The 27774-nt window shown below is 44.8% G+C and overlaps 1 protein-coding gene across 3 annotated transcripts; it reads right to left on the bottom strand.

Annotated features, from left to right (window-relative positions):
• On the bottom strand, positions 1 to 27511 carry CEP95 (centrosomal protein 95). Of its 3 annotated transcripts, none has more exons than XM_053375307.1 (22): positions 27386 to 27511; positions 23884 to 24012; positions 23372 to 23479; positions 20745 to 20858; positions 19588 to 19699; positions 18877 to 18992; positions 16237 to 16344; positions 15593 to 15798; positions 13757 to 13829; positions 12015 to 12103; positions 10714 to 10832; positions 10007 to 10142; positions 8610 to 8733; positions 6783 to 6964; positions 4682 to 4774; positions 4273 to 4423; positions 3053 to 3213; positions 2292 to 2366; positions 1674 to 1826; positions 766 to 912; positions 610 to 681; positions 1 to 394 (listed from the first exon to the last, which is right to left on the bottom strand). In XM_053375307.1, exons 1-22 carry the CDS (start codon positions 27402 to 27404, stop codon positions 215 to 217), a joined length of 2667 nt encoding a protein of 888 aa, XP_053231282.1. In that variant the 5' UTR covers positions 27405 to 27511; the 3' UTR covers positions 1 to 214. The 3 variants fall into 3 exon arrangements, with proteins under 3 accessions (XP_053231282.1, XP_053231280.1, XP_053231281.1); XM_053375305.1 differs by lacking the exon at positions 27386 to 27511 and adding an exon at positions 26000 to 26072; XM_053375306.1 differs by lacking the exon at positions 27386 to 27511 and adding an exon at positions 26000 to 26072 and having other exon boundaries at positions 19588 to 19696.
• Positions 27512 to 27774: the final 263 nt, after the last annotated feature.

Raw genomic sequence — 27774 nt, 5'->3', positions numbered from 1 at the left:
TTTTGACGGTTGAGAAGGTAACCTTTATTGAAAAAGTCATTTTTTAAAAAATCATTTTGAAAAGATCAGTTCAATATTTCCGTGACACTGTAACAGTCTATGGATTCTGGGCAGCAAAACAAGCTACTAACTTCATACTACAGGTTGCGTACTGCCCAGTATCATTTTTAAATATAAAAAGCATATTTGCCAGAAACAAGAGGCATTCCAACACTTAAAGGAACTGGTAGTTTTTGCTATATTGAAAGGAAGCCACTAGGAGTCTGGTTTTTAGGCGATCAGCTTCCAGTTCTCGGAAGAATGAATCATCATCATCACGTGTGATCATGTCCTGCAGTTCTTTAATCTCCTTCTCCATCTTTGATCTCAGCTCACGTTTCACTTTGTTTAATGTCTGAAAGAGACCATTAGGATTAAGTCTAGTACAAGGTTTCCCTAACATGGGTCTCCAGTTGTTTTTTTTGGACTACAATTCCCATCATCCTTGACCACTGCTCCTGCTAGCTAGGGATGATGGGAGATGTAGTCCAACTGCAGCTGGAGGAGTTTGGGAAACACTGGTCCAGTAGTTGGTCAACAAGGCAAAAAGTTTAGAGCAATAAGACTTACTGTTGCCTGTGCTTTCTCTCTGGTTTGGATTTCTCGACGTTCTTCAGAAACAGCTTCTGCCAGCATTGAAAACTAAGCAGAGCACAAGAAAAACAAATTAATTAGGTGAAGATAACGTTAGTTTATCCTTGTGTTGTAAGGAAGAAGCAAGCCTACCTGGTCCTTATAGTAGCACTCCATGGCCTCTAGCTCAGCCTGATGTTCTCTCTTCTGCTCAGCACGCTTGTCCTTGGCATACGATCTCAGCTCATGCAGTCTCTGCTTCTGAATTTCCAAGCCTTCTTCAAACAGGTTTTTAAATATCTGCCAAACAAAACATGGCATCCGCACACATAAGAACAGCCCCGTTCAGGAAAACCTCAGGTGACCAAGTGAAGAAAGCTAGTTGCGCTCAAACCTATTATTTCCGAGGGAACGTAACCTGCTTTGCAACAGGCGCGCAAGTCGGTTTACTTCCTTGGCCATGGATCAGTAGCTACAACGTGTCAACTAAAATTTTTTTTAGCTTATTAAATAAGACTTGGTGATTACATAGTTCATTATGTGAAAGTGCATTTGCGTGTTCCTAAAAGGCACCTTTGAGATGCTCAAAGTAGTGTAGGAACTTAAGCTAACAAAATCACAATTCATTTTACTTTATTGACAGGCTTCCCCCTAGCTCTTAATCTCAAAGGAGATTACAAAGGAAATATCTATGTGTTATCACCATCACAAAGCTGATCTCCAGTGGGCAGGCCTCATCTCACCCTGCTAAGGAATGGGTAAGCTAGATCATGTGGTACCTTGCAAACTAGTGTCACAACCCCAACAGCACCAGCACACCTAAGTGCAAGAAATAGCCATATGATGGCAGCCTACTCACATGATGAAGACATTCCTAAGTTATCAGAGTGGTGGGAGAGCTGTCCATGGAGAAGGAGGAGCTATGCAGCTGCGATCAGAGCATGTTGGAAAACATGGAAGCTGGCCTGCAGTCTCAATACAGTCCTTAGAATCTCAGCTGGACTTCCTGGGAGGAAGAGCAGGAGTCCCCCTTCCTGCGGCGCAGGTTCCCCTCAACTTACACGTTCCTCGCGTGTCCTGGCTCTCATCATCTTTGCCCGCAGCTGAACTCTGTAATCCTGGTAGTACTTTTTGGCTCGGACAATTTGCTGTCGTCTCTCCTTCATTTTGTTCTGGGCACATTTCTGCCGATTAATGTGTTGCTTCAACTCTTGCTAAAGACAAAAACCGAGAAACACAATTCAAGTTTCCCTAAGGAGAAGAGAGAAGGTATTAACTATTTTCTGAAATAGGTGCAGCGACCAGAAAAGATGAATTGACTTCTTGATCTTCTAGAGGAACTATAGCTGGACAAAAGAGTTTAGGAGGGAAGGCCATTTTTCAGAAGATCGGCTGTCCAGTTTTTCACTCCCATTTGCTGCAGGACTATCAAGCACAATGTCCAGCTGAGCAATTGGTAAATCCCGAAACTAGATGAGCGTGTGGCAATATGCTTCATCCAGCAGAATTGGGGGTGTCTGAGGACCTGGCTTGCCCAACTTGAAAGCATTGCTCTGAGAAAATAACTCACGACCTACCAAACCAAGTGCAGTAGTCTCCCCCCCCCCAAAGAAAAAACGTTTGTGGTCCCAAGCAGGTGCCCTAACCAGCCCCACCTCCTGCAAGATCTCTGAACGTACCAGTCTCCTGTTATGAGCCTGCTCTTTCTTAATGAGGTCAACAAGCAGTTCATGCCTTTTCAATGTTTCTAGTGCCTAAAAGTGGAGGGAAGTAAAGAAACCTGATTAATATTGGTTTTGCACATGTCAATCTTCTGCATACTATAATGAACTCATGTAACACCTTAAAAAAAAATGTGCCCTTCCTCCTTTTTTTACCCATCATGTTTGGATCTACAGTTTCTCTCAGAAACTCTTTCTGTATGCTATGTCTCCCTCTGTGAGCAAGAAGGCAGTCACACTGAAAGCCGATCCGCTTCCAAGAGGAAAGGCGCATGCCACTCTAAAATCCCCTTCTGCTTTCCTCCAGCCACCCTCTCTCATCTCTCACCACAGCAGGAATTAGCTGAGCCCTGCCACAAAGGTACCTAGCTGCATGGTCCGGTTCTCTCTTTGCTTCCCATCTCTTTTATGCCCCAAACTCCTCATCTCATCAGAACTAGCTCCTTGTGGAAAGAATCTGCTCAGGTGGAATCTGGAAAAGCCCCCCCCCCTTTTTTACAGCCATATCAGTCCTGCAGCGAAGAAAAACCAAGCAGAAGACTTGGGTACCGATCAGCACATTTTGCAATGCCATCTTATGTACATTTACTCAAAAGCAATCCTTCTCCCGCCCCTCTGGAAGGCATGCATAGGATTGGAGCCTAATATGGCTGGTACACACGACCCCACCTGATCTTTAAAAGACCGTGACCCTCCTTGCCCTGAGAAGAGTAACTCACTTCACTCTGCAGTTTGAATTTGTTTTTACTGCCGGTTGACTTCAGATGGTCTATCTGTGCCAGCTGCTGGTGCCACATCTTGTTCATGACAGGGCGGGAAATGTGTAGGTGGGGAAAATCCTCCAAGAGCAGAGGCAAGAGGTCGTTCTCCTTGACCTTCACTGCAAGAGAGAGAAAGGCAGGTGTCAGCCACTCAGCTCTGGAAGACAAGGGAAGGGCGGCATAGCCTGAGGTCCCAGTCCTCAAGCTGTCAGCAACTTGTCTAAGGAAGATGTTGCAGGTCTATGCCCCTGGAGAATAAATATGTATGGAGGGCATTGTTAAAAAGGAAAAAAGGAAAATAACTGCCCAAATGTGTGGGTAGGACCTAGCTATTATGTTCCATGCATGTAACGCTATCAGCTACTTTGCTGCAGGAAGAAACAAACTCTGCAAAGAAAAATGGTGGGCATTGGAAAAATTAAGCCCAGGATCACATTGTCATGTCTGTGCTTTGTCTCAAAGCGGTTTTTCCCTTTAAAAAAAAAAAAGCTGTCAGATTCTGTTAGACGTGTGCATGTAATGTGCAAATTAGTCTCTCAAATACCATATTGCTGCATGCAATACCTCAAAATAGGGAGCTACGCACTTATTGCAGGTGTCACACTTGACCAACAAAGCTGGAGTCGCTTGGACTGTGACTTTTCACCACAAATGGAGAACATGCAAGGTGAAAAGTGAGTGTGCAATTTATGGAGCGTGCTCTTTTCTTTGACAGCATCCCCTCCCAGCGTTCTTGTGGCGACCACCACAATTGCAGCCTCTGTTTTCCTAGTCAGCTACAGGTGTGGAGCAGAGAAAAACAGTTTTGCCCATATTGGCACAGATGCTTTCAGTATCTTTCGGAAGAACATCAAGCTGTATAAGCACGGCTGGCATATGTTGCTTGGGCGCTTAATATTAAAGCAACAAACCCTTGCCAGTGACTACACTAAACTCAGAAGAGCTCCCGGAGCAGAGAGGAGTGTGGTGGTGGGAGCCTTGGCTTCTCTGATGGCTTTTGGGAAAGGGGTTGGGATGAGCTGTGTGCCCTTGGTTAGAAACTGGTACATGAATTTGCTTCCCTTACACAAGTCTAGACATATGGAGGTCATAAGGCAAGAAGCCAGTATTCTTGGCCTTCAGCCGACGCTTTCAAAAGGTGCCAAGCTTTCTACTAAGGAGCTCTCTGTAGTTCTTACTTGGAGCTGCTTTCTTTGGCTTTGCAAACCCTCCTCTTGAAATCCACTGGCTGAGTTTGGGATTCCGAGGACCATTTTTTCTAGAATAAATCTTTGCTGCTTGCGAGGCTCTTGGAGGTTCTTTAAATAATTTCTCCTTGTATTTTTGTTCCTGGATGCAGACAGACACGAAGAACAAGTTACTGAAAGGCAAGCATTTCCAAAAATAGCCACTGGCTACTTGTAAGGAGATTTACGCGGACTGGGCCAAATTCTTCCTGTAGGGCAAATGGATTCTGAGCAAGGAAGAGGAGCATTTCTATGCACCTTGAAAGAGAGGAAATCCACCCTCAGATCCCAGGAATTCAGAGACCAGTGCAAGAGAGGCACACCACCCCCAAATCCTTCATTCTCTTCTGCTCCCCCTTACAATTTCTTTCGCCTTGGCTTTCAGCTCTGCCAGTTCGAATCTCTCACGAGCCTCGTAAGCTCTTAATTCATCCTCGTAGGCTTTGGTCAAGAGCTGGAAGGCAAAAAAACAAAGCCTGGTCAATGTCCACAACAAGTGTGTCGATTTAGCAAAACATTCTATGCCACTTTTCCACATTTCTACTCCCAGGGCAGCTAAACATCAATTAAACCATATTAAAACAGCAAGTCAACATACCAAAGCAGAATCCAAACATAAAGGTATAGAAGCTTCACAGAAGAATAAAAGGTCTGGGTTTTTTCAAGGCCTGGGAAAATAGACTGGCCCCAAAACACAGCTGCCAGACGAGCCTCCCCAAGGAAAACGCAGCACAGCTAAGGCAGGGCAGCTCTTGCCAGTTGCTGCAACTCTCCTCTCAGAAGGCCAGAGCACTGAGAGGAGGCCCGAAAAAGGTTAGCTTTAATGCACAGGCAGAGAAATGCAGGGTACCAAAGTCCCAAACCATGTAGAGCTTTAAAAAGGTAAGGGTAAAGGGACGCCTGACCCTTAGGTCCCGCCGTGGCCGACTCTGGGGTTGCAGCGCTCATCTCGCTTTATTGGCTGAGGGAGCCGGCATACAGCTTCTGGGTCATGTGGCCAGCATGAATAAGCCGCTTCTGGCGAACCAGAGCAGCGCACAGAAACGCCGTTTACCTTCCTGCCAGAGCGGGACCTATTTATCTACTCGCACTTTGATGTGCTTTCAAACTGCTAGGTTGGCAGGAGCAGGGACCGAGCAACGGGAGCTCACCCCGTTGCAGGGATTCGAACCACCGACCTTATGATGGCAAGTCCTAGGCTCTGTGTTTTAACCCACAATGCCACCTGCATCCCTTTAAAAAAGCAGGGGTCAGGAATTGGAACAGTGCTCAGAAACAGACCCAACAGCCAGATTGGCCCTTGTATGACTCACACCAATTAAGCCCAATACCACCAGTGCAGAGAACAGTGACGAAGTAGAGGCTTAGGTTTGCAGGATGATGCTTGTATTGTTACGTGTCAGCAAAAATATATTCAGCACTGCAGTTCTGTTGGGCCAATGGACTTCTCTGTGTGCATCTAAGGTTCCCCTTCCTCCCCCTGCACACCTTCAAAATCAGCTCCACAGGGGTTAGGGGAACCCCCTGGAGTAGACTGTGGGGTCATAAAGGAAGGGCAAGTCTCATAATCCCAGCAGAATTACATGTATGGAGCACTGGGTACAACCCACCCATAAAAACAAAGCAATTGGCACAATGAAACTGAATGTGTCTCCCCACAAAGTGAGAGCTATGTTTGCTGCAGCTAATACTGGGAATGTTAATGCATATGGCGTTGCCAATCCATATATATATGGATAATACCAAGCTGGCACATATGAACATTTCAAAGAGCTAGTTACTTAATAGCTAACAGCACCAGGAGGCTGCAGCCCACTGGACCCCCCCTGCCTCCCCAAAGCATCAGATGTGGGAAGGAATTTTGCTAAGGCCTGAACCAAACCTTTGCCTGTACTGGGCTGGGTCTTGCAATGCTAATCTGGACATAAGATCCTTTTCAAGAAGTTAGAAAGCCAAACAATCCAGAAACATGGCGGCAAAGATTAACAGCCAGTCAAACTCTGACGCAGTTTAGAAGAGGGTATTTGATAAGGGAAAGCATCAGAAGTCAGCACATCAGAGGAATAAAAGCTGAAGAATTATTTAAGCTGTTTTATTATTTGGCTGCTTAAGTACAGGCTAGAAAGCTGATTATAGGTGCCAAAGCACTTTGCTCAAGCCGTGTAACAAATTCAAAACAGAATTGAATGCCTCTTGTTTTCCAGGGTGTCTGTGTCACATCACAACTCTAGCAAATTCACAGGGTGGATGTTGAAGCAAACAACAGATCTCTGGGCATGCTCCCCCCCCCTTTTAAAAAAAAGAAAACCTTACAACCTCCCCTTTGGGCAAGCAAATAAACCATCTGCATCCCTAGTGCAAGAGACCTGGGAAGGCTCTTCAGTGCTAGGTATGCTTACCTGCTATTGAGGCTATCGGCCGTTCACCCAGAAGGCTGCATCTTGAAATCCTGCTGCCCTTACCTTTGCTCTTAACTTCCTCTGGTCTTTTTCCTTTTGCACACGGTCTCGCATTCTTCCCATTGGCCCTCGTACATCTTTCCAAAGTGCACCACCCGATTCAGGGGTTAGGTGGTGGCTTGACGGAGGGGGTGAAGCAGAAAGTGACCGCCGTCTGCTGGGTGCCCTTCCGAAACGTAGCACACCTGCGAAAGGAACCAGCTCTGAGTGTTTCTAGCAGCAGCAGCAGAAACAAGAGGCGCTTGCAGACATGCTCTTATTTGGTTCACACATAATGTGAAGCCAGATTGGCTTTGTGCAGAAAAAAGCTAGCTCCTGCTTTGCTCCTCCTTTGGTCCTGCTGCTGCAAGCTAAGCCACAGCTTGGCTTAGCCTGTAGTCTGAACCCAGGCTCATGGTTTGTCTTGCACCAGACAAACCATGAGCTGTGAAATGAGGTTTGTTCATTGGAACAAAGCAAAGCATGTCCCTGGGTTTGGACAGCATGCTAAGCCAAAGCATAGTTTAGCTCAGGGGTCAGCAAACTTTTTCAGCAGGGGGCCGGTCCACTGTCCCTCAGACCTTGTGCAGGGCCAGACTATATTTTGGAGGGGGGGGGAAAGAACAAATTCCTATGCCCCACAAATAACCCAGAGATGCATTTTAAATTAAAGCACACATTCTACTACAGTGGTACCTCGGGTTAAGTACTTAATTCGTTCTGGAGGTCTGTTCTTAACCTGAAACTGTTCTTAACCTGAAGCACCACTTTAGCTAATGGGGCTTCTTGCTGCTGCTGCACAGCCGGAGCACAATTTCTGTTCTTATCCTGAAGCAAAGTTCTTAACCTGAAGCACTATTTCTGGGTTAGCGGAGTCTGTAACCTGAAGCGTATGTAACCTGAAGCGTATGTAATCCAAGGTACCACTGTAATGTAAAAACACACTGATTCCCAGACCGTCCACAGGCCGGATTTAGAAGGCGATTGGGCTGGATCTGGCCCCTGGGCCTTAGTTTGCCTACCCATGGTTTAGCTCATAGCAATTCAGCACAGCTGAAGGAGGGTCAAAGCAGCTGTACTTCCTCAGGGAGCCACACAGTTGTGAATTTGTGTTAACCTAGGGCTGCCATATTTCAAAAAGTAAAATTCCTGACACCCGCAAAGCTGTTGAGATATTTTTTTTAAAGAAACCCACCAAAATTGTTAAGCTTTTTTAGGGAAAACTGTCACAAAAATTGTGATTTTAAGCTTCTGAAGCGGTTTCTGCTGCTTTTTCTATTGCGTAGCCATACATCTGGGTTTCCCCTGACATTTTGCCAATTCAGCAAAATTCCCCCCAATGTCATTTTTACACCCAAAAACCAGGGCATGTCAGGAATTTTCCTGACATATGGCAAGCCTATGTTAAGCCATGGTTTATATTAACATCGTGTGCCAGCTGAGCCATAGAGGAGTGAGAGCTCTTTACGGTGAATGCCCTTCAGTTGCCAGTGGGACTCTCTGGGACCAAATACTCTACTGCCTCATATTCCAATACAACATTCCTTCCTTTCACTTTAGGCCTTGGATCCACACTTTGCCAATCAAGGCTCAGCAGCAGGCTTGCAATTTATTGAAGGAAGTCCAAATGCACATGCAGAAGGAACAGCTGGTTTTCGCCTGGAGGGTGTTTCTTTAAGGTGTTGGGACACACAGCATTGGTGGGTTATGCTGCCCCTCTTGTGGCCATCTGCATCCTCTGTCTTTCACCACAAGAGGGCAGCATAATCCACCACGAAGTGCGCACATCACCTGTCAAAGAAAGGGGCAGGTCACCAGGATGTCGTCAAACTTAACACTCTGAACTGTTACCCAATTCTGGTTTCCTTCGGCGGTAATCCATGATGCTATCGCTGTGCTGAGAAAGATTATCTTCATCGGCTGATGACTCTTCCTCCTCCTCCTTGCTTTGCTCGCCCAGAGCATGCTTTAACATCTGTCATTTAAAGAGATTCCCCCCATCTGTCAAAAATGCACTCCAATAGCACAACCTAGAACTAACTGTTAATAGTAATAATAATAATAATAATAATAATAATAATAATAATAATAATAATTTATTATTTATACCCCGCCCATCTGGCTGGGTTTCCCCAGCTACTCTGGGCAGCTCCCAACAGAATGTTAAAAACACGACGAAACATCAAACATTAAAAGCTTCCCTAAACAGGGCTGCCTTCAGGTGTCTTCTAAAAATCAGGTGGTTATTTCCTTGACATCTGATGGGAGGGCGTTCAAAACATCCGTCTGAAAACTCCGGCCTCAAATATATGGATAGTGTCATATTTACTACCAAAACCAAGGTTGACACCTTGCGGTAACTTGCTTGAATTTAATGCAGCCTGGTCTATGCATGCGGCAGAATGGTTGGCAGAATCACGAGGTGGCAGAACGGACTGTGCCGCTACAGTACTACTACAGAATGCAGGCAGGAATGCTTCCGAGTACTGCAGGAGAGTTTTCTGCAAGCATCTGGGTGGCAATTGCGAGAACAGGATGCTGGACTAGGGGGACCTCTGGCCTGATCCAGCAGGCTCTTATGTCCTTAAACTTCTCATTATTTTGGGTAGCAGTTTTAAAACTGGACTGTCTCTCTTTGGAAAAAGTCAATACAAGGAAGGAGTAATTCACCTAACATGCTACATATATTGATTTTATTAGAATGTTTAGTAAAGCCCGGGGACGCGGGTGGCGCTGTGGGTTAAACCACAGAGCCTAGGACTTGCCGATCAGAAGGTCAGCGGTTCGAATCCCCACGATGGGGTGAGCTCCCGTTGCTAAGTCCCAGCTCCTGTCAACCTAGCAGTTCAAAAGCACATCAAAGTGCAAGTAGATAAATAGGTACCGCTCCGGCGGGAAGGTAAACGGCGTTTCCGTGCGCTGCTCTGGTTCGCCAGAAGTGGCTTAGTCATGCTGGCCACATGACTCGGAAGCTGTACGCTGGCTTCCTTGGCCAATAAAGCGAGATGAGCGCCGCAACCCCAGAGTCGCCCACGACTGGACCTAATGGTCAGGGGTCCCTTTACCTTTAGTAAAGCCCAGGGTGGACACCAAATGGTTTCCCATCTGGTCCTTGGATACCAGGGGCTACTAAAGGATTTTAAATTCATCCCACCCCTTTAACTAGGTTTTCTCACAAGTTGTTGACAACAGGAGAGCTGCACTATATTGGGAGAAGGTGCTGTCAAGAATAGATGGGGCTTACTTACTCCTTCTAGTTCGTTCATCCGGCGGGACAGTTTGTCCGACATCTCCTTCAGCTCCTGTTCAGACAGCTTTTCCTTTGCCGTTTGGTGTGAAGAAGCTTCCTCTGCAAGCGAGTCTGTGATGGAGCGTTCTTTCTGGCTGAGAAACCACATGGGGTCAACAGGCTGAAAATGAATATTGCTTTTTCTATCAAAGACCTCATTTCAGCAACACTCGGACAGCATTCCCAGGAGTTCATCTTGGCAGCGATACAATGAGAGTTCATACATGGACCCCAGGGATCACACCGGCCTCCCTAAATATTTAGCTACATATCTGACATGCTATTTCTTCTGATGAGGGGGAAAAACTTGCGTTGCAAGAATCAGTACCCAGGTTGCATGAACGGGCTTTTGAGGAAATAAATGAAGAATATGACAACTGTTATTAGCATGTATCACCTTAAGCTGCTGATAACATCGCTGGTTTGGGAGGAAGAGGCAAATATTGAGGTTTTAAGACAGGAGGAAATAACCTTTTTTTGTTGTTGTTGAGGACTACATTCCCCTTGGAGGGAACCTACGTGGAACAGAGCCAGATCATCAGCATTTCAAATACCCTCCTTTTCTCTCTCACTACCTCATACTTAATAATCTTGGTAGTTCCCCACCTCTGTCTTAAACAATGCAAGAAAACCTTTAGGACCTCAGACAATCTAGGAAGTGCATACCTTTTCCCAGGAAGCAGATTCCTTTGTTTTGGTCTTGTGCTTTGCTTTGTTGCAAACTGTGGCAACCTGTCCTTCTCAAAGCAAGAAGCTGGTGTGTATGGAACATTCTCATTCCTTTCCTTTTAGATGAGAGGGAGGGAAAAAAAGCTCTCACTGAAGAAGTCAAGAATAAATTAAAGAGAATGCCTGGTGTTAAAACTGAGCAGTGAGTACCACACCATATACTGAGGGGCTGCCAAATGGAATTGCTGGTAATATTAGGGCATTAGCAGTCCTTCAAAGAATGATATTCATTTACAGTGGTACCTCGGGCAAAGAACTTAATTGGCTATCCTCTCAGTCTCCTCTTTTCCAGGCTAAACATACCCAACTCCTTCAACTGTTCCTCATAAGGCTGAGTTTCCTGACCCTTTATAATCTTTGTTGCCCTCCTCTGCACAAGTTCCAGCTTGTCAACATCCTTTTTAAATTGTGGTGCCCAGAACCGGACACAGTATTCCAGGTGTGGTCTGACCAAGGCACAATAGAGTGGTACTATTACTTCCCTTGATGTGGACACTGTGCTTCTGTTGATGCAACCTAGTATAGTGTTAGCTATTTTTGCTGCTGCATCACACTGTTCAAATACAGTCATACCTCTTGTTACGTTTGAACAGTTATGTCTTTTCAGGTTGCATCCTGTGGTGACCTGGAAGTACCAGAAAGGGTTACTTTTGGGTTTCGCCACTCGCGCATGTGCAGAAGCGCGGCAAATCGTGACCTGCGCATGCGCAGGTTGCGTTCCTTTCAGGTTGCGAACGGGGCTCCGGAACGGATCCCGTTTGCAACCAGAGGTACCACTGTACTATAATCCAAATACTATAAACATGTAAGGTAAAAGATAAAGAACTCCTGGATGGTTAAGTCCAGTCAAAGGTGACTATGATGTTGCAGCGTTCATCTCGCTTTCAGGCCGAGGGACCTGGTGTTTGTCCAAATATAGCTTTCCGGGTCATGTGGCCAGCAAGACTAAACCGCTTCTGGCGCAACAGAACACGGTGACAGAAGCCAGAGCACACAGAAATGCCGTTTACCTTCCTGCTGCAGTGGTACCTATTTATCTATTTGCACTGGTGTGCTTTCGAACTGCTAGGTTGGCAGAAACTGGGAGAGAGCAACGGGAGCTTACCCTGTCATGGGAATTCGAACTACCAATTTTCTGACTGGCAAGCCCAAGAGGCTCAGTGGTTTAGACCACAGCGCCACCTGTGTCCCTATATAAACATGTATCTACACCCAACAGGGTATGAATTAACAGCTACCTTTCCTGCATCATCTATGGTGTCTTCTAGCACTGGCTCATCAGCTTCTTCATTCACACCAGTTTCAGATGCAGGTTCATTATCTACAGCTGGAAGAGCCAACAGCAGAAGCCACAAGAAATTAGTTTACATAATTCACTTCTTTATAAACACAACTAGAGACAAACCCAAGTCCCAAAAAACTAAACACACTTGTCACAGCATATGCAAACAGGATAACACAGTGACTAGGTAAAGGTAAAGGGACCCCCGACCATTAGGTCCAGTTGTGACCGACTCTGGGGTTGCGGCGCTCATCTCGCTTTATTGGCCGAGGGAGCTGGCGTACAGCTTCTGGGTCATGTGGCCAGCATGACTAAGCCGCTTCTGGCAAACCAGAGCAGCGCACGGAAACGCCGTTTAACTTCCCACCACATCGATACCTCTTTATCTACTTGCACTTTGATGTGCTTTCGAATTTTTTTTTGCTAATGTTAGTTCAGTGATGTAATTACCCAAGAAGGTGAGCAGGGAAAAGAAAGGCTTAAAGGTGAAAGGTAAGCAAATGTTCTGTCCAACAAGAATTGGTGCCTTTGTTAATGGTGCACTCAAACTGTGTGTTAAAGTGATGAAGTGTGTCAACATGTTGCCCTCCAAATGCTGGACTCCAATTTCCATCAGCCTCAGCCAATGGCCAGGGATGATGGGAGTTGCAGCAACATCAGTACAGTGGTATCTCAGCTTCGGGTTACGTGTTTTCAGGTTGCGGACCACAGGAAACTCGGAAGTACCAGAAAAGGTTACTTCCGAGTTTCACTGCTTGCACATGTGCAGAAGCGCCAAATCGCGTCATGCACATGTGCAGACGCAGCGCTGCAGGTTACGAACGCTGCGAGTTGCGGACGTGCCTCTGTCACGGATTACGTCCGCAACCCGAGGTTCCACTGTACTGGTTTACAATGCAATCCTATATAATCTGCCAAAGAAAGTACAGACACTGAGTTCAGTGGGACCAGCTTCTGGTTTGCTGAAAAGTCCCTTTGGGATAATGCAGAGCTCTTTGAGGGAAGTGAGTTTCTAACAGAATTCGCCATACCATTATAAAAACTTCACTTCCCAAGATATACTTGGGAAGGTGAAAAATGAAACTGAACATAAGCATACAGTGATGTTCCCTGGAAAATGAGAACATTTGCAGAGTGCATTAAAAAGAAAGAAAGAAAGATCCACAAGTAGCCGCTTTTACAAGCACTTTTCAAAAGTCTGTTTCTCCCTATGTCAGTAGCTTTAATTAGAGCACGGGTGTCAAACACAAGGCCCGCGGGCCGAATCCGGCCCGCCAGACCTCGTCATGTGGCCCGTGTAGCCGCCGGCGGCTGCCAGCCTTCACCTTTTATTCTCGCTTTTTTTTTTTGACACAAGAAAGCCGCCTCTTCAGCACATGCGCGGCAGCCTACAAGCCAGAGAATGTCTGACCTCTAGCGGCGGTGGCCGTTCTACACAGGAAACCTCCACTTTACATGCATTCAGGAAACCGCCACTTGTTTTTATATTGAGCGTATGCCATCCTGTGATGTGACAGACCCAATGGCTACCTGAACCCTTCTCTCCTGTACTGTAAGTCCTACAGATACAACCGGCCCTTTGAGGGTGACCAAACTGCTGATGCGGCCCCCGATGAATTTGAGTTAGACACCCCTGAATTAGAGTAATAGAAGAGATATCAAGATTACACTTTTCAATAACTCAAGGAATGTTCTTACCGGAAGTGATTGTGGATAAAGAAAGGATGTCACTTGAGAGAGTTCCAGACTCTTCCCCAAGGGGCTCTGCAGGCTGTTAAAAAAAGTGGGACATGCAAATTTTGTGCGGCGTTTGCTTGTTTGTTTGTTTTTAATGCATATACGAGCGACTCCCTGTTTGCATGAGGGTTGCATTCCAGGTCATCGTGCGTGTCAACAGTCGCATGCCAATCAAACGCCTGCAAAATGGTCACTGCTTGTGCATAAAATATTATCCAAACCGTAAAAATAACCAGATGTATTAACACCACATTAAAATTTCTTTGCATTTGGTGTAGGCCTTGTCATTTCTCATCTAAATAGCTAATAGCATCAACGGTATATTATGACCGACACACACACTCCAAAAGTAAGTGAAATAATTGCCAATTCTCCTAACAGGCTATTCACCTTATTCATCCCTTCTCTTCCATCCAGATATGACACCAACTGAGTTTGCTTCAATATACAGAGAACACCCCTGATTCTCCTTGTGCAATTAGAAAGGCTTTTGCTTACTTCCATTTACTAGTCATCTCATTCCTTGGTACTGCTAGTAGATTAATCATTGCCTTTTGATGTCCTGTTCAAACAATATCTTCTATATCATCTAAATGACCTATTGCTTTAAGAGGAACTCACTATGAAGATGTGCCTCTTCCCACACCATTTGGGCAGTGTTAGAAACTGAGATATTAAAGCTAGGAGCCAAATGGCACCTTAAACCTAGGCTGTGGGCCCAACAATGGAATGTCTAGGCATGCTTTTTTATAACAAGAATACAAAGCTGAAAATGAATGAACTGCAGCTAAAATCTTATGTTCATTTTTCACATGGTCTAGTCTTTCCTCTGCCCACCCCCCCTAATATTCTTAAGAGGGTCTCTTCTCCAGTCTTCAGAGAGTAGCTGGAAGTGGGGAGGCAGAAAAAGGTCCTCCTTTCCTTCTATTCTGCAGTTTTAATCTGAAAATCTTAGGTGCAGTACTGCGCCCAGTGCTCAGAAACTGCATGTGCTAATGAAATTCCCTGTTGCAAAATGTGTCTAGAACAATGGGAGTTTCAAACACAGCATTTGGGACTCTATCACGATTCTTATATATTGGTTTTATCTTAAATCAGCAGGCAGGCGTGGTAGTGGTATAACACGCTTAGACAGCGTACTATAACTCAGTCAGAAATACACTCTTCCACCTTTGTTCTGAAAGCGAAACACACCATATTTTTTGCTCTATAAGACACACCAGACCATAAGATGCACCTAGCTTTTGGAGGAGGGAGGAAAACAAGAAAAAAAATATTTTGAATCCCAGAAGCCAGAACAGCAAGAGGGATCGCTGTGCAGTGAAAGCAGCGATCCCTCTTGCTGTTCTGGCTTCTGGGATAGCCGCACCAAGCCTCTTCAGGGCAGGGGGAGCGTTCCTCCCGTTGCCCTGAAGAGGCTTCGCAAAAGCAACGCAAAGCCTCTTGAGTGAAGAGGGAGGAGCGCTCCCGCTGCACTCAAGAGGCTTTGTGTGGCTATCCCTGAAGCCAGAAGAGCAAGAAGAATCAGTCTGCAGTGATCCCTCTTGCTCTTCTGGCTTCAGCGATAGCTGCGCAGCCTGCATTCGCTCCATAAGACGCACACACATTCCCCCTTACTTTTTAGGAGGGAAAAAGTGTGTCTTATAGAGCGAAAAATACGGTACATATTGAGCTTCCTGGACACAGGAAGGCCTAGCAGCGTTAACCTGGAAGCAGTTCAGATTAAGGATCCCAAGGCAATGCATTTCTACAAAGGCTGACAATACTAATAGAAACAAAGGAAGCTTCAGCACTTACATCAGAGGACGCAAGTCTGCAAGGTTTAGCCGGTGGCGGCGAACGTCTGCCTGAACTCCCAGCGCCTCTTTCAGTTAGGTAAGAGGGCCTGGATGCGGAAGGCTGGAATGGTGGCTGCAAAGGAATAGCTGGGCGGATTGGTTCCCCAAGCTTTTTTGCATTAGAACACAACTGCTCCTTAGACGACAAAGCAGATTTGGCTGTTCCTTAGGAAAGACAAGCAGTATAGAGGTTCAGTCCATGTACTTTTAACAAAAGGGGGGGGCATATAATTATTATAATTAATCACTCCGCTGGGAAGTTTCCCTTAGAAATTTTGGGCCCAATGCTGGAAGCAAGCGATTTATGGGATTTCATAGAATTGATTAGGATATTTCCCCCACAGGTCCTATCAACTTAGCCTATCCAGACTTTTCACACACAAAAAGAATGGCTTTATTTAACTGAATAAGATGCACAGGTAAGATGCAACATAGTAACAAACTTAAGCCAGTTCTCTTTCCCCCACCAGATCACCAAAGAAAGATCAAACCCAGGTGGTAAAACAAAGGGAACCCTTACTTGATTAAAATACAATGGACACAAGAAAAGGCCAGTAATATATTTTAAATATATATTTCTGAGGTTCTTTGGTATACACTCACCTTGAGTTTCTCTGACAAGAGCTCTTCTGCCACTAGATGGTCCCCCAAAAGCCACAAGATCTTCAGGTTTTGTAATCTTCTTTGAGATGTCTCTTTCTGTAGGTAACTCTGTAAGAAATTGAAATTTTAAGAGTAGCATTTGGAGGTGACTATGTGCAGAGGGAGCGCGCGAGTCAAACATTTGTGTTTGACTATTTCACTGCTAATTACGAAGGAGATATATTATCCAAACAGACTACTGCTGTAACAGGGAGCAGAAAAAGAGAATAAAATATTAAGTTGGCACTTATGTGCAAGGAATCCCGCACATAGCAAATCCTGCCAATTCCACCGTGCTGCAGCCCCGAGTGCTTCATCCCATTGCATTTCATAAGGTCTTTTAACCCTCAGGAGCAGCTTGGGATATATGTGTGGATGCTGAGAGCAGGAATAGGAAGGAGGAGCCAGGTAAGCCCCATAGTATGACAGCTCCCCTGGCACTTTTGGGGTTCAACCCAGTGAGTGATCCTAAAAGTTACCATATTGTAAGTACCCTTATGGAAGGGACGCGGGTGGCGCTGTGGGTTAAACCACAGAGCCTAGGACTTGCCGATCAGAAGGTCGGCAGTTCAAATACCCGCGACAGGGTGAGCTCCTGTTGCCCGGTCCCTGCTCCTGCCAACCTAGCAGTTCGAAAGCACGTCAAAGTGCAAGTAGATAAATAGGTACTGCTCCGGCGGGAAGGTAAACGGCGTTTCCATGCGCTGCTCTGGTTTGCCAGAAGCGGCTTAGTCATTCTGGCCACATGACCCGGAAGCTGTACACCAGCTCCCTCGGCCAATAAAGCGAGATGAGTGCTGCAACCCCAGAGTCGGTCACAACTGGACCTAATGGTCAGGGGCCCCTTTACCTTTAAGTACCCTTATACATTTATTTAATTTAATTTCTACAGTGGTACCTTAGGTTACATACGCTTCAGGTTACAGATGCTTCAGGTTACAGACTCCGCTAACCCAGAAATAGTACCTCAGGTTAATAATTTTACCTCAGGATGAGAACAGAAATCATGCAGTTGTGGTGCGGCGGCAGCAGCAGCGGGAGGCCCCATTAACTAAAGTGGTGCTTCAGGTTAAGAACCGTTTCAGGTTAAGAACGGACCTCCGGAACGAATTAAGTATTTAACCCGAGGTACCACTGTACACTACTCTCCATCCAAAGATTACAGGGCGGTTTTCAATATAAAAACCACAAAGATACATACCATAATAATGCGCCCCCCCCCAGTTTAAAAGGTCACAGACTGTTTAATTAGCCAAAGGCCTGGGAGAAGAGGAATGCTTCTGCATGGAGCCTGAATATATGTAAGGAAGGCACCAGGCAAGCCTCCCTTGGGAGAGCATTTCACAAGCGGGGAGACACCGCAGAAACATCCCATTCTCGTCTTGCTGCCCTCCAGACCTCTTGCAGAAGAGGCACACCAATAACAGCCTCAGATCATGACTGCAGGGTCCAGGTCAGTTCATATGGGAAGAGGTGTTCCTTGTGGCATTGTAGTCCTGAACAATATCTCGAAAATATGCATGCTAAGGTTTGGGGAACATGCAAAAGCCAGTGTAAATGTTCAAAACTGATGGGTTTAAATGCAGATCCAACAACTAAAAATATTTAGTAAGCTAGTAATTTAATCAACCAGTCAGTGTGGTATCTGACTAACACCTCAGCAAGTTACCATTTTTATCAACCAGCTCGTTCCATTTAATCACAAAATGTCCAAGAACCCAGAGAGAGAAACTGACAGAGAAATGTAGACGGTAGTGTGTAAATAAGTCCTGGATGAGTCCAAACCCAGCAATGAACTCTGGAAGTTGGGAAATTTACAATATTTCCAAGTCAGCAAGTAGTAGTATTTCCATAAATGACGATTAAGATATGATCTTCCCGCAAAAGAGGGGCCAAAAGGGACCACTGGTTTCCCCACATAACCTTGTGACTCGGCATATTGTTGCATGAATCTGACATAAACATTATACCCCGTACTTCTGCTAATACTATCTGCAGCAGAGATGGGTGTTTTTATTTATAGCCTGCCAAATGTGTTGATTCCAAGTATTAGTTACTTGTGGAGTTATATAGACTACTCAAATGAATTACATCTCTCAGCTTCACGTTTCAGGCCATTAAGATGCTGGTTTCAATTGTATGCTAATAAGCAGAAATGGTGGGGATCTCAAACTTTGTTCAACCTCTTACACTATTTCGATCCTTGAGCACCAACTTCTAATTGACACCAGGATCTACCAAAAAAAAAAAAATGCAATCTGAATTTTTTCATTTGTGTTTGTAGTTAAACGGTTACAATTTATTCCATCTGCTGATCAGAGTGACTGACCTTGTGACTCTTCCGGTTTTTTACTACTGCGCTAGAAGATATTACAACGAACCATAGATTTCATAATCGTCTGTCTCATGCCTGTTCATCTCAAGTAATTTGTGAATGTGGGGAGAGAAATTGCCAATTCCCTGTAGCAAGCTGCTGCATACCAACAGTTTTTGATTGCGGGGAAAGTGCCTGCACAGGGAAGAAACTATTTAAAGTGGTCTCCACATGGCAGCCATTCAGTTACTCGGATCTGGCTGCTCTTGTGCGTTGCTTGAACTCACCTTCATTTCTTAGAGAAAACAAATAAGCAGTGTCGCCAAGCTTAATGAGCTCACTTGTAGATTCCGAACCGTCTACCTCGTATGATGGAATGTCTATCTCTGACGACCGAGAAGACCTAAACAGAATGCAAGGAAGTAAATTTGTTTACTTGACTTGGCCACAAGGTGGTGCTTCTAGCTGAGAGGCGCACACTTCCAACACCCAGGATCACCGCTACATGTTTATCAACTGAAGTTGGCTATGACACCACATTAACTGGAGAAAACGCATTTTCCCAGGTGACAACTACGTTTAGCCATTCTACACAACTGGGAACAGGGACAGCATCTGGCAATCGGTTGCACCAGTGGGTTGGTTGCAGAGCCAATGTCATGTCATGGCATTGCAGTTGAGGAAGAAAACTGCAGCAATACCCTCTCTGAGAAGCCAAGCAGAAATGTTGAGTTCAGTGCATTCCATCAGCTTGCAGAGGCCCTAACATATCAGAAATGCAGAAGCAGTTGTGGAGCAAGCAATGGTGGGGAGCGAGAAGAAGATAGGTGTTAACTGTATGCTTCACAACTAAAGTGGTGCCCATGGTCATTGAAAGGCCATAGTCTAAAATTACCTAGCCTCACCTAGGGAAGCAGGGAACAGTGGCACTAACATGTTGCACACTTTGCAACCTAGTAAAGACTTGGGAAGCTAAGGGAACTATGAACCTGCCTTACCCCGAGGCAGACGGAAGTGTCAGGGAGGGAACTGGCACATCATGAACACCACCTTCTTCCTCTTCAAGACCGGTAGTCTGGACTTCATCTTCAGCCCTCTGGTTAAGATCTTCTGTTCATAAACAAAACTATTATGAGCAAGGAGCAAGACAGACTTCTGCCTGCCACAGAGATGACCGTGACAATACCAATCCCCTCCTCAGCCCACACATCTGCAGTGGCATATGACTAACGCAGCAAAATATTTATTCTGGCACAGAAGCTTATACGATGCACTGTCTGTTTATGTAAGGTGTGCTGGCACTGTTGTAAAAACCCAGTTTCATCCAGTACCAGCCACTTTGAGCTTTAAATCTGACAGGCTTGATTGCTTTGCAACCAATATTGTTAAATAAAAAATACTTGCTAAGAAATTTAGCATTGTTTTACTCCATATTTTGTGGTTTTATATTTTGATTTTGTTCTGTGAACCACCCTGAGACCTCTGGGTACAGGGCGGTATAAAGGTAAAGGTACCCATGCCTGTACGGGCCAGTCGTGTCCAACTCTAGGGTTGTGCGCCCATCTCACTTAAGAGGCCGAGGGCCAGCGCTGTCCGGAGACACTTCCGGGTCACGTGGCCAGCGTGACGAAGCTGCTCTGGTGAGCCGGCACCAGCTCAGCACACGGAAACGCCATTTACCTTCCCGCTAGAAAGCGGTCCCTATTTATCTACTTGCACTTAAGAGTGCTTTCAAACTGCTAGGTGGGCAGGAGCTGGGACCGAACGACTGGAGCTCACCCCGCCGCGGGGATTCAAACCGCCGACCATGCGATCGGCAAGCCCTAGGCGCTGAGGTTTTACCCACAGCGCCACCCGCGTCCCACAGGGCGGTATATGAATTCAATAACTAATAATAAGCTTTTTCTTTCTTTTCTATTATTTACTATGCTCTTATTTTTTTTGTTCCTGTAATTACAGCCTGACAGTGACTGAGAGGCACTGCAAGTCCTTTCACTTTCTGCCAACATACTGGTGCTAAGCAAGGCATTGAAAGCGCTCTTTCTTTTTAAGAATACCTCCTAGGTGCAAAAAGTGATACAGCTACATACAAATAAACAGAATATGCTATCTGCACAGAGGAAGCACATGCCATTGATTATGCCCCTTCTCTCACCGCCATTCTGAGAAGCCGTCTCACTGATTTCTTCTGTCAGGTACTCGAGCAAGCCATCAAATATTTCCAAGAGATTTCTGATGGACTCCTTATTTCCTCTCACAATGTTCTCCCCTTGAGAAAAATCAGTGTTAATAGATTGGCAGAGAATGCGGGGGGTGGGGGGGACATGGGTAGTGTATGCCTTTCACAACCAGGAGAATGATGGGCAGGGCTGGGCTCCATACAAATGGCTCAAAGTTGTGCGTCTCCACCCCCATCGTTCAGCCTGAATACTGAGATCCAGCGCCGAGGGCCTTCTGGCGGTTCCCTCATTGCGAGAAATGAGGTTACAGGGAACCAGACAGAGGGCCTTCTCGGTAGTGGTGCCCGCCCTGTGGAACGCCCTCCCTTCAGATGTGAAGGAAATAAGCAGCTATCTTCTCTTTAAAAGACATCTGAAGGCAGCCCTGTTTAGGGAAGTTTTTAATAGCTGATGCTGTATTGTTTTTAACACTCAATTGGAAGCCAGCCCAGAGTGGCTGGGGAAACTCAGCCAGGTGGGTGGGGTATAAATAAATTATTATTATTATTATTATTATTATTATTATTATTATTATTAAATCAAGCCTAATGCAACAGTCAGCATAAAGCGATCCGTGTTGTGGATTGTTCTCTCTGCTCATTACGATTAGATGAAGTAAAGGGAAATTCACAGTGAGAGAAAATCATGCAGAGGATGTTTTCCTTTCTCATTCCAAATCCCTCAGAATGCCTTTTTAAAAAATTTGGAAGCCCTTGGAAAGCATCTGAGGCTGCTCCATGGAGCATAGAGTTGGAAAGGAAACTCACAACAGGCTTCAAGTAATCTCACCTCTGAGTCACAGTTCTAAAATGGAAGGAAAGGGTAGCAGCAGGGAATGTCAACTCTGTGGCTTTAATGAGCTGCATTAGAACACTTGGGGCACAATACTGCATGCCAAGAATTCTTGTAAGCTCCATCTCCCCAACAAGGTGCAACTGTTTTGCTAGGAGATGGATAACCGTTTCTGACATAAGTATATTTGTATGCCTTGGTGGGGGCTTGACCCTCCTCACGGTGCTAACAACAGAGATCCATGAACAAACCCATTATCCAAAGCAGTGACATTTCCTCTTTAGATAACTGCTGGTATAGAGAGTCAGTCAGAAAGAAATGCAACTGGTATTGTGTCCCAAATGTCTTTAACACACCAACAAAATCCTTGCACTAACAGAGCTACTTCATGGGATACTGCCCTCTGAATGTGTTTTAACTAATGAAAGATTTAGGTCCGAAATCTTTCAGTAAGTCGGATAGATTTTAGGAAGGCCCTATCAATTTGTCTTACTGGGAAAAGGTGCTTCATTGAGCAGCATGATCCCCTGTGTGCTTTTACGCAGAAGCACAGGTACGCATTCCCTATTTGTTTAGGATTGCAGCCCAGGTCACACATTTCCAGTAAGTGAAAACATTGATTAAAAATGTGGGAGGAGGAAATTGCCAAGTTCATACAGAGACTAAATATTGGTCCCTAAGGGGACAGGGTTATATCCTACAGAGTTATCGCAGAAGCACTCCCCCAATCTCTCTCTCCTTCCCTTGCCCACAATATGCTCTGTTGGTTCCCAAACCAAGTCACATGGAGTTCCTCAGAAACCTGGACTGCAGTTCTTTATATACCGCAGGTTCAGGAGGCAATAGGGATACATGTAGCATATCAAGGTGATACTTTTAGTATCTTATCAACATAAGCCAACTTATCTTATCAAGCCCGTATCAACTTGAGACCAGTTTAACTACGAGATTGCTTTACCCCACAGGTGCCCACTTAAACCCTTTGATTAGCAGAATTGGTACTACTACAAGAGCCACGTAATACCCCTTCTGCATCTGTAAAAACTTGATCATTTAGTTTGGCAGCGCCTAAACTTCAGAACTCCCTGCTTATTGAGATCAAGCAGGTGCCATCACTGTACAGTGGACGCTCAAGTTGCGAATGTGATCCGTGCAGGAAGCACATTCGCAACCCATATCTGAGCACGTGCAGGTTGCGAATCAGTGCTTCTGCGCATGTGCAAAGCGCGATCTAGCACTTAGGCGTATGCGCGACCGCCGAAACCCAGAAGTAACCCGTTCCGGTACTTCTGGGTTTCGGCAGTCCGTAACCCGAAAAAATGCAACCTTAAGCGTCTGTATCCTGAAGTATGACTGTATTCTTTTTGGCGCTTGCTAAAAGCATTATTGTTTAGAAAAGCCTATCCAGATGCTTAGATAGTTGAGGTGATCTTAATCTGCTTTAGTACTTTAACTTTTTTGTAAATTTTTCTCAATTTTATCTTTTTGTAAACCACTTTGAACTTTTTTTAAATAATTAAGTGAATTCATAAAGGTTAATGAACTTAATGAAATAAATAAATATTGCACTGTCAGACTTACATACATCCAGCATAATTAAATTATTGCCCGCACCAACCATGAAAGTACATATAATTTTTTATTATTAATTTTTTCAATAGCAAAAATAGAATCATAGAATGGTAGAGTTGGCAGGGCCCCCCGAGGATCATCTAGTTCAACTCCCTGCAATGCAGGAATCTCAACTAGATCACAAATGATAGGTACCCACCAGTTATATGTGATAAGCTGATCTGCAAGTAGTCCAAAGCCAAAGAATCTATTACTGCCTGCACATTATGGGCATCGTCTTCAGGGCAAAGAGGTGTGGCTATGACATCTATAAAATAATGGGAGTGCATCATGCTATTATTTCACAGAACGGTATACTGCGTAAGCTGCTTTCCATGTAATCTGAGAGCAAGTCTGCACAAACCCCCATGAGTCACTTGGCAGAAATCTATATAACAGTGGATTGTGTATAATCGTTCAGAGCTTTCTTGTGCCAATGTTGTTAAAAAGAAGTTTAGAGCAAAGTTTCCATTTGTGTTTAGTTACAATTGGGGGTATATTCATATATATATATTTCTCATTATGTTATTAAAAGCTCTTGGATATAGAACATATGATGCCTATTTAAGTCCAAATCTCACAGCATTACTATTTATTTCAAATATACATAGACAACAGGAAGAAAACATTACCCTAGAAAACCAAGACATTGTAGGAGGCATGCATTCTTACCTGGCACTCTCTCTCCCAGTATCGATTCATAAAGATGAATAAACACTTTAGCTCCACAGTCAGAGAGATTGCTAACATGCAGATCTATGTTACATTTTGTCAGGAGATCATTGGCAACATTGACCCATTCTATTAAAATAAAAGAGATGAAACATTATGGCTTTTCAGAGAATGTGTTTGCATAAAGAAGGCTACACAATCTTCTATCAAGGACCCAAAAAGGATTTAACAAATTTTTTTAATCTCCATCAAAAATAAGTTTTCTGAAATAATGGGTGCAAAATTGCCATTTATCTCATAATGCATATATTACATAATCTCCAGCAATTGAACTGGTAGGCCTATTTGTTAATTACCACTGCAGTAGCCCATGATGAATCAACATTCTCACCAATCTTGTTGGGTAGGGAAAGTGGCGTTTAGAGGTCAAGATCAAACTCGCATAGAAGTATCAAGTTTAGTAATTAAAAATAGATTTTTAAAAATATATTATTACATTTTTAAAATAACTCTCCAGTCTAGACCTTATCATTCATCTTATTACAAATGTATGTAAAATACTAGCTTAAAATGTAGCATGTGTTTCTTCTGTCAGCCTGGTATGATATTGCAGACAATTCAGGAAGGAAAATGTGGCAGTGTTGCTTCTTTTAATGATCAATTTATTATCTTCAGATTCCTTTTTTTGATGCTTAGAGGGATTACTAGAAAGATAAAAGGTAATATGATAGTTGATTGCACAATTCTCTTCAGGCTGCATGCCATCCAAATGTAAGAATTTGATCTTTTCACATTTGTCTTTCCTATATTTTTTCAGCTGTAAGCCCTTTGGAAACAGCAATGAAAAGTATTTTTTTTCTACCCAACACTAACCATGCTGATAGGGAATCTGCAGGTCAAATTAAGCACCCAAGGCTGCCTAATTTGGCCTGTGAGGCCATTTTCATTCACACCAATTAGATGCGGGACTTGTATAGTTGTGGGTGCCAATGAAGAACCAGGAACATAAAGCTCAGTGTGTGCTCCTGATTGTTCCTTCTCACCAGGCGTTTGCATTCCTGAGTAGATCCAACTATTGCCAAAAGTAATTGCACTTGCCAACCGGGCATTAAGTGGTGTGTCAATCATTTTATAGTAATAATAATTCACTGACAAATTTAAGCAATGCCAGATGTCAGCCTTGCTGCAAAAACACAATCAGGAGAGCATGGCTTAGAATCATAACTTCAGGTGACTGACAGGTGGGTGGCCCCACCCTCCTGACAAATGTGGCCTGACAAAAGTGGCTCCCCATCCCTGACCTAGCATTTTGTTGTGTCTATAACATGCAGTAGGAAGCCAAAACTAAAATATATTTTGATGAATGATAAAGGTTGTGATGCCACTGTGACCATTTTAGTTTAGCTTTTGCAGGCATTGTTTTAATGATATAGACCACTTTGGGTATCAAAACATTGGTGAGCTACTATATTTAGATTGTGATGTACTAAATCTTATTTCTGAGTATAAATAAATGGTTTAAGGAAAAAAAATATTAGTGAGCCTGCAAACTTTTAGCCAATTTCCAGTTTCTGAAACAAACTCTGTTAAAAGACTACTACCTAATTTGGGATGCATTCTGTTCTCAAATATATGGAAATGTGATAAACCTTGCCAGATAATATAAGTTCTTGGATATCATGTTGCAATTGCATACTTGTTTTTGTACAGTCACTGTCAAAACCTGTCGGAAGGCACTGCAAGCAACAGATCTCTCAGAGCAATGCCAAATATACTCTTAGATTAGTGCCAAGTGAGGAAGCCAAGACAAAAACCAAGACAGCACTATGTGCTCAGTTTTCTAAGAACATGAGCTTCCCCCCTCCCAGTGCAATCCTATACAGATATACTCAAAATTAAGTGCAAATAACTTCAGTCGGGCTCATTCACAGGCAAGAGTGTTATTCATACACATAAGATACCTTGTAAAGGCACAAATTAAAGAGAAAACATACACAACCAACGAAAGCTTGCTTATATTGCTAAATGGAAACATACATGTTATTACAAATATAATGAAAAAATGCTTGTTTCCGATGTGCTAAAAGAAGCAGCATTTTATCAGGTGTTTAGTTACCTGAAGGCAAGGAATCAATCTTATATTTATTGTAAGCACTCACAATTGGAATAGCCATAGGGATTGATTCCCTTTTAACTGTGCATTGTTAAGAGAACAAAATTCCTCTAAGAGTAGCTTTCTCATATGTGTCATCAGACAACTTAAAAGAATTATTTACCAGCACTTCACAGGCAAGAGCGATAAAGACATGCAATAGATTGGTCACATATATGTGCTTCTTGGGCACCTTGTGTTTTCCTAGATGAGGGCCCTCCTCACCATACCTGATGAAGTTGTTTCAAATCCACAGACACTTATACCATACTAGATAGACTTAACATATAGCTCTCTTGACTTTGCCAGTGTGGAGTCAAGATTGTATGCCTAGAGATGAATTACAGGGATGTGTGGTGCAGAATTCCCCTCCAATAAATTCATTATTAGCAACCATTCATGGATACTGATTGCAAGTACAATACTGGGCAACCCAGTATTTGTGTTGATTGGAAGTTCGGCTTCTTCCCACATTGCAGTTCAAAAGCAGTTCGAAAGTAGATAAATAGGTACCGCTGCAGCGGGAAGGTAAACAGCGTTTCTGTGCGCTCTGGCAAGGTGTCCCATTGTGCCAGAAGCGGTTTAGTCAGGCTGGCCGCATGACCCAGGAAAGCTGTCTGTGGACAAACGCTAGCTCCCTCGGCCTGAAAATCGAAATGAGCACTGCAACCCCATAGTTGCCTTTAACCGGACTTAACCATCCAGGGGTCCTTTACCAATTTACCTTTTCTGGGTTGTTTCAAAGTTGGTTAGGTCTTTTTTATAAAAAAAGGGAAAATAACCATGTTAAATTAGATCACACTGTAGTACAGCACCAGAAGATTTCCAGACAGGAACGGGGCTGGGAGGATCTGATGCTTTTAAGAGAAAACTCACATCACAGACGACTGAGCTGTGTTTCCATCGAGATAGGGGCTGATGTGGCCCCGCTGTTTTACATAGGTAAAAAGGTAAAGGACCGCTGGATGGTGAAGTCCAGCGGGCAGAAGCTGGGACGGAGCAATGTTTGGAGTTCACCCCGTCGCGCGGATTCGAACCGCCGACCTTCCGAACAGCAAGCCCAAGAGACTCGACGGTTTTGCTCGCTCCCGTGCTAAGGGAGAGCCATACGGAAAGCATTATTACCACAGGGAACGGGAGCCTGTGGACCCTCCACCCCGGAGCTGTTGAACCCCGACTCCTGTCAGCTGAGGGGCAACAGGTGTAATGAGAACGTGGGAATGGGGTGAGGGGGGGAAATGGGTGTCGCCCTCCCTACTCCCGCCTCCGAAATTAGGGTCCCTCGCCTTCGGGGGGGGTTCCTTCCTGCGCCCCCCCCCGCCCGGAACTCGTCGGAGCGGGCCCGCCCACCTCTTTCAGCGGCGCCCATCTTGGGACGCGGAGGCGACTTAATCTCCCGCAGCCGGGCCCAAACGAGCGGCCCCCTCACCTCCCGCTTCCTTCGCCCTTAAGCGATGCCCAGGGATATTTAAACGATTGGCCCGCTCTACGGCCTTTTGCTCTGCGATTGGCCAGCCGGGAGCGGAAGAGGCAGGACTTCCTCTTGTCTCTGTCGGCTCGCGCCTTCCCCGCCCCCCCTCCCGCCCGCCTTGTTGCCGCGGCTGTTTATTTTCCAGGCCGCTCCAGTTGCCGTGGCAACGGCGGCGGGGGAATTGATGGCGGGATGGAGCGGGAACGAGCCTCCCGTTTTACCTTGTTCGATTTGCGTCCTGGTTTTTTTGCCCTGCCTTTCCTTCGGG

The sequence above is a fragment of the Podarcis raffonei genome, chromosome 2 (assembly GCF_027172205.1).
Source record: "Podarcis raffonei isolate rPodRaf1 chromosome 2, rPodRaf1.pri, whole genome shotgun sequence".
Lineage (NCBI taxonomy): Eukaryota > Metazoa > Chordata > Lepidosauria > Squamata > Lacertidae > Podarcis > Podarcis raffonei.
This window is presented reverse-complemented; position numbering and strand designations above follow the sequence as displayed.